Below are 5,602 nucleotides of genomic sequence, written 5' to 3' on the forward strand. Positions count from 1 at the left end.
ATTTGAATTTAAAAGTTGGTTCATCCTTTCCTTCCCTCTATCAATTGCATTGGGTAATCTATAACAAAGCTAACTACCCTTTGTCTCCATTTTTTCAAGAACTTCTGCAAAGATTAAAGATCATAGATTTCACCTGTGCGTTATGGGATCCTATCACTCTCCAACAAGTCAAAGAAAGACTGAAATGCCATCGCATTCGAGCTGCCTATCGTTGGGCCTTACTGGGTCACATCTTTCACTTAATCCCATATTAAAATTTGCGGTTGTTGAGGTGCCTCGTGGTCTGTGTATATGTTTTTTTTTTTTTTTTTTTTAATAATTACAATAGTCTATGGCTTCTTTTAAGCGGGAATCAGTCAAGGAAGTTTAGTTATTTTAAAGCTTTTGATACTTGTCATGCACTCAAGTTGGTGGTAGTGAGGTACCTCTCCAATCTTATTAAATGGTTTCATTTCCAAATGATTGTAGACTTCCATTATTTGCTTAGCCCTTCTCATCAATCTTTGGAAACTTCCCTTTTAACTTGTTTTCGCCAAATCTGATTCTACTCTTATTTTGAGGAGATAGTATACAGAGATGGGCATTGAACAGGATATGGAAAATGGTGACAGGAGATTGCTGCTGGAAGAGTTAAGAGAGCCCCTTACAAAGCACTCCAAGGATGAATCGGCCAGTATAGGAGAAGATGAAGAAGCAGCTTTCCGCAAAAGCAGAAAGGAAAGTCGCTGGATGCTTTACTTGAGCACATTTGTGGCTGTTTGTGGCTCTTTCGAGTATGGGGCTTGTGTAAGTGCTGAGCCTTGCCCCTTCTTGTGAACCCCCCCCCCTCTTTGGTTTTGGTAACGACCTGAAACTTTGAATTACCACCCACTAAGCCGAGCTTCTAATTGGAAGTAGTAGTGCTAGAATCAGTGAACAGAGGGTTAATCTTTGTATATTAACTTCCAAACTTGGATGGTTCTAGTGACAGAGGTTTGATAGATAGATTTCTAAACTTGGATGGTTTTAGTGACGACTATCAAAGTTTTCTTCATAGAGTTTTTGTATATTGACTTTCAAACATTGGATGGTTTTAGTGATTCAAAGTTCTTTTCAGAGTTTTTGTACATTGACTTTCATTGGATGGTTTTAGACTTTTAGTGATTATCAAAGTTTTCCTCACAGTGTTTTGGTATATTGATTTCTAAACTTGGATGGTTTTAGTGACTATCAAAGTTTTCTTCAGAGAGTTTTTGTATATTGACTTTCAAACTTGGATGGTATTAGTGACTATCAAAGTTTTCTTCAGAGTTTTGAAATATGTTAAAAACTTGAGAAAAACAAGTGTTCTTCCATGTATTAGATTCTATAACTGTCTATTTTTGGTTGAATTTGTTGTTTTTCTGATCACCTTCCTTTTTGTTCAGGTGGGTTATTCATCACCAACACAGTCTGCTATTAGGAAGGAGGTCAATCTATCACTGGCAGAGGTTCTTTTCATTTGATTGAATTTAATTGATCAATTATATCCCAAAACAATGGAATGTAAAAGCACTTCAAGACATGAAAATAAGGGATAATTTCTCTGTCCTCCCCTTATGAAATAACATATCTGCCCCTGTCATGGGAGGAGAGAGATAGACTCAGGGAGCACTAGTGTATGCTACACTCCTGGACAGAGAACCCAATCCCCGAAAATAAATACACCAAATGTTCAAATTATTTACTCCCAACTTTCCAACTCTTTTTTGGCATGTTGGTAATGCAGTACTCAGTGTTTGGCTCCATCTTGACATTTGGCGCAATGATTGGTGCAATCATGAGTGGGCTAATTGCAGATCTTATCGGTCGGAAAGGGGTAATCAAAGGGAATATTTTTTGAGATTGAGTGGTGTCAAGCATTAGCCTGTATAACCCATTTTCTGAATAGCTTGTTTCATGAAATGTTTGCAGGCAATGAGAATTTCAGCCATTTTCTGCATTGCAGGGTGGCTTCCCATCTACTTTGCCAAGGTCTATCTCATTCCCAGTTCTTCACTCCTTTTCAAAATTTCAGACCTGGACCTCCATATTTGCATTGGCTTTTAATAATGTCATGATCTCAGTCTACCTCTTGACTCTTACACAGGGAGCCCTGTCACTGGATATTGGCAGGATGTCCTTGGGATATGGAATGGGAATCTTTTCCTATGTGGTACAGTTCTTTTAAGATTTAACAGTCTATTGCATTAGACAAACATTATCAGCAATTCTCTTTTGAACAGATTTTTTGTGTGGATGGCATAGTACTTTCAGTAACTAACTTAATGTGATATCAAAATGGATGAACAGGTACCAGTGTTCATAGCTGAAATAGCGCCCAAAGATCTCCGAGGAGGCCTAACATCAGTCAATATGGTTGAGAAACCCTGTCACTCACAATTTTGATGATTCAAATTTTTAGAACATGCATACATGAATACTGGATAAAGAAAAAGCATATATTGTTTCACAATGTTTCTATTTAATTATCATGGATCACTGATCAATGAAAAAATTTACTTTGCACTGATTTTGCAGCTTATGGTCTGCTGTGGAATCTCTATCTACTTCATTATAGGGACAGTTCTGACATGGCGAACGTTGGCTCTAGTTGGTAAATTCATGTAGTTTAGCTAAATATAAACTTGAGGAAGCATTGAAGCGATGCCATTGTGACAGAGGATTGACATGTAGTATTGTTGCAGGGCTTGTCCCATGTATTATCCTGCTTTTGGGCCTCTTTTTCATTCCAGAGTCTCCCAGATGGCTGGTATGCAATTTCAGGGAGTAAAATTATTTCTACACATCATGTGTTAAACAATAACGAGTTTCAAGGGCATGGAATATTCTTGTGGCAGGCAAAGATGGGATACCAGAAAGAATTTGTTTCTGCTCTACAACAACTTCGTGGCAAGGATGCTGATATCTCCGTGGAAGCAGCTGACATTGTGGTTCTTTTCAACTCAAAAAATTTTTGCTTTTGAAGCTGTAATATGACTTGTATAAGAAACAAATGTGATGAGGGACTAAACGGTTTCTGTGCAGGATTATGTGGAAAGTATTCGAAAGCTCCCTAAAGCCAAAATGGTGGATTTGATTCAAAGAAGATACTTGCGCTCGGTCATTGTAAGTATATTTTGTAACTCAAATACTAGTTACAACAACCTATAATGAATTATAAAATGATTTCCTAACCTTTGATGTTAAATTGTCTTTCTTTTTCTGACATCTAAATTTTTATGATCAGATTGCAGTTGGACTCATGCTATTTCAACAATTTGGGGGAATTACAGGAGTCTCCTTTTATGTTAGCGAGGTTTTTGTAACTGCAGGTATAGAGGGACTAGCTTAAAATAACTTCTCTAGAAGAATGGATTAAGGTATCAGTATTAGTAACCAGAATGGTCTCAGCTAAAATGGATTGATCAATCCAAAAAATAAAAAAAGGCTGGTCAATAATCTGCCCAATCCTACACTGATACATGAACCTTAGAAAAGAGAGAGCTGACAGCGTTTTGACACATACAGACACTGTTTTGATTTTGAAAGAGCTGAGCTATAGTTTCAAGTGAGACCTTTATGCTCTTAAAATCTTTTGGAACACCTCTTCCAATCTGATTTTGGGAAGCTCTAATCAATTTGTAGAAGTTTTTCTTGAAAAAGTTTCCCATCAAGAAGAAAACTGAGATTTTTCTTTTCATCAGTATTTGGGTGAAGTAACAAGTATGCATCTCATTTTTTTGTGTGTGCAAATAAAAAAGATATGCTGATTGTAATTGTATCTGTAATCTCTCAGGATTTCCTTCTGATGTTGGCACCGTATCTTATGCTTGTCTTCAGGTGTGTAACTCTCTCTCCTTTAATGCTCCTTAAATTTGGACCTCTGTCCACAGAATTGATATAAATGACCCTGTTTTGCAGGTTATAGTAACTGTACTGTGTGCAATCTTGATGGATAAAGCTGGAAGAAGATTCCTTCTACTGGTATGAAGTGATATAAAAAGCCCTGGGTGCAATCTTGCACAATTCCTTTTCATGGATATAAGTCATTATGTTTGTCAATTTAGGTTTCTGCTTCGGGCCTGGTCGTAGGCTGCATACTAGTTGGGACTTCCTTTTATCTGAAGGTAGCTTCCAAACTAACAACCTTAATCACTTTCAAGGCCTTGGTTTCTAGTAATCTAAAGCCTGGAGATGCTTTTGTTAATCAGGACAAAGAATTGGCACCTGCGGTAGCCCCTCTACTTGCTGTAATTGGAATGATGGTAATAAAAAGCAGTCTTTGCAAATACTAAAATTCTTAGAATATACTGCTATTGTTTCTTGCACAGAAGCTTATATTTTTCTCCCTTGTTATCTGGTTTTCAATTTTGCCTATGCTTGTTATGTAATCTCAGGTATATATAGGATCTTTCTCAGCAGGAATGGGAGTAACTCCTTGGGTTATAATGTCTGAGGTACTTTGATATTTGCAAAACCCATTCTTCCTACCTGCACCATTTCTGCGCATTGGATCATGCCATTGCTTTTGGTTGCAGATATTCCCAATAAATGTTAAAGGAACGGCGGGCAGCTTGTCAACATTGGTGAACTGGATTGGGGCGTGGGCAGTTTCTTATGCCTTCAACTTTCTAATGAGTTGGAGCTCCTATGGTAATGAAAAGTGATATATATATATATATATTTCCAGTTTAAGAAAAAAAGAAAAGAAAAGAGGAGGGGGTGGAAGAGAGGGAGAGAGAATTTTAGTTCAGATTTGAGAATTTCAAAATGGAAGTCAAGTTTTTCTGTGGATGTCGAAAGATTTATTTTTTCCATGTCTATTTGTAGTTTCTATGGTAGGACCTCAATTGATGTGTTACTGCAACCATACTAACCTTATTTTGGGCTTACCTATTGGCATGGTTGCATGGTTTTCAGGTACTTTTTTCCTCTTCGCGGCAATTAATGTAATAGCTATCCTGTTTGTGGCCAAGTTAGTGCCCGAAACAAAGGGACGAACACTGGAGCAAATTCAGGCTGCCATTAACACTGCCTAGGGGAACAATGAAAAGGGGAGGGGTTCAAGACACAAAGAGTTCTCTCAAGAAGCTGTTTGGATTCTTGACAGCCTGCTGATTTGTATTGTATCTATTTTATCTCTGTATAGATTATATAGAATGATGATATTCTGTCCCTGTAAGAGTTGAGGATAGTGGCAATGAGAAAAAAAGTCAAAAATTTTTTTTTTCCTACACTTCACCATTTTGAAATTTCTTCTGATTAATATGAGAGTTAGCTTCTTCAGGTCATGCTGTCTTGTGTTAGGGTTGGGGATATGAACCGCAGGCCAGGCTAGGATCAACAAAAACCCGGCCAAGCTTGGCCAGGGTTGCAACACCAGGTCCAATCATTCCTATTTCTTCCTTCTAGTTGTTTTGGAAGTAATCAATAAGAAAGGGCAAACCCAATGCACGAGGCTCCACTGCAGGGTCTGGGAGGTCATAATGTAATTAGTCATTTCCAAAATTCAGGAAATTATGAACCACAAACAAGTTTCAATACCAGTAACCAGTTCAGGTGATCAGAGTCACCTTTTCAGTTTTTTTTTTTTTTTTTTTTT

General features: G+C 37.6%; 1 protein-coding gene across 1 annotated transcript in view; it reads left to right on the forward strand.

Moving 5' to 3' along the window:
- The first annotated feature begins 484 nt into the window (after nucleotides 1-484).
- The window catches only part of LOC122077463, a 23,229-nt gene continuing 18,111 nt past the window's right edge, over nucleotides 485-5,602 (forward strand). Inside the window, exons 1-18 of the mRNA XM_042643411.1 lie at nucleotides 485-786; nucleotides 1,407-1,469; nucleotides 1,748-1,837; nucleotides 1,933-1,992; nucleotides 2,108-2,173; nucleotides 2,311-2,376; nucleotides 2,539-2,614; nucleotides 2,706-2,770; nucleotides 2,859-2,951; nucleotides 3,046-3,126; nucleotides 3,248-3,332; nucleotides 3,797-3,840; nucleotides 3,922-3,984; nucleotides 4,068-4,127; nucleotides 4,212-4,265; nucleotides 4,398-4,457; nucleotides 4,539-4,653; nucleotides 4,921-5,033. Of these exons, the coding sequence (XP_042499345.1) occupies nucleotides 577-786; nucleotides 1,407-1,469; nucleotides 1,748-1,837; nucleotides 1,933-1,992; nucleotides 2,108-2,173; nucleotides 2,311-2,376; nucleotides 2,539-2,614; nucleotides 2,706-2,770; nucleotides 2,859-2,951; nucleotides 3,046-3,126; nucleotides 3,248-3,332; nucleotides 3,797-3,840; nucleotides 3,922-3,984; nucleotides 4,068-4,127; nucleotides 4,212-4,265; nucleotides 4,398-4,457; nucleotides 4,539-4,653; nucleotides 4,921-5,033 (1,464 nt within the window). The 5' untranslated portion in view covers nucleotides 485-576. The remainder of the gene's footprint in view (nucleotides 787-1,406; nucleotides 1,470-1,747; nucleotides 1,838-1,932; nucleotides 1,993-2,107; nucleotides 2,174-2,310; nucleotides 2,377-2,538; nucleotides 2,615-2,705; nucleotides 2,771-2,858; nucleotides 2,952-3,045; nucleotides 3,127-3,247; nucleotides 3,333-3,796; nucleotides 3,841-3,921; nucleotides 3,985-4,067; nucleotides 4,128-4,211; nucleotides 4,266-4,397; nucleotides 4,458-4,538; nucleotides 4,654-4,920; nucleotides 5,034-5,602) is intronic.

The sequence above is a fragment of the Macadamia integrifolia genome, chromosome 4, assembly GCF_013358625.1.
Source record: "Macadamia integrifolia cultivar HAES 741 chromosome 4, SCU_Mint_v3, whole genome shotgun sequence".
Lineage (NCBI taxonomy): Eukaryota > Viridiplantae > Streptophyta > Magnoliopsida > Proteales > Proteaceae > Macadamia > Macadamia integrifolia.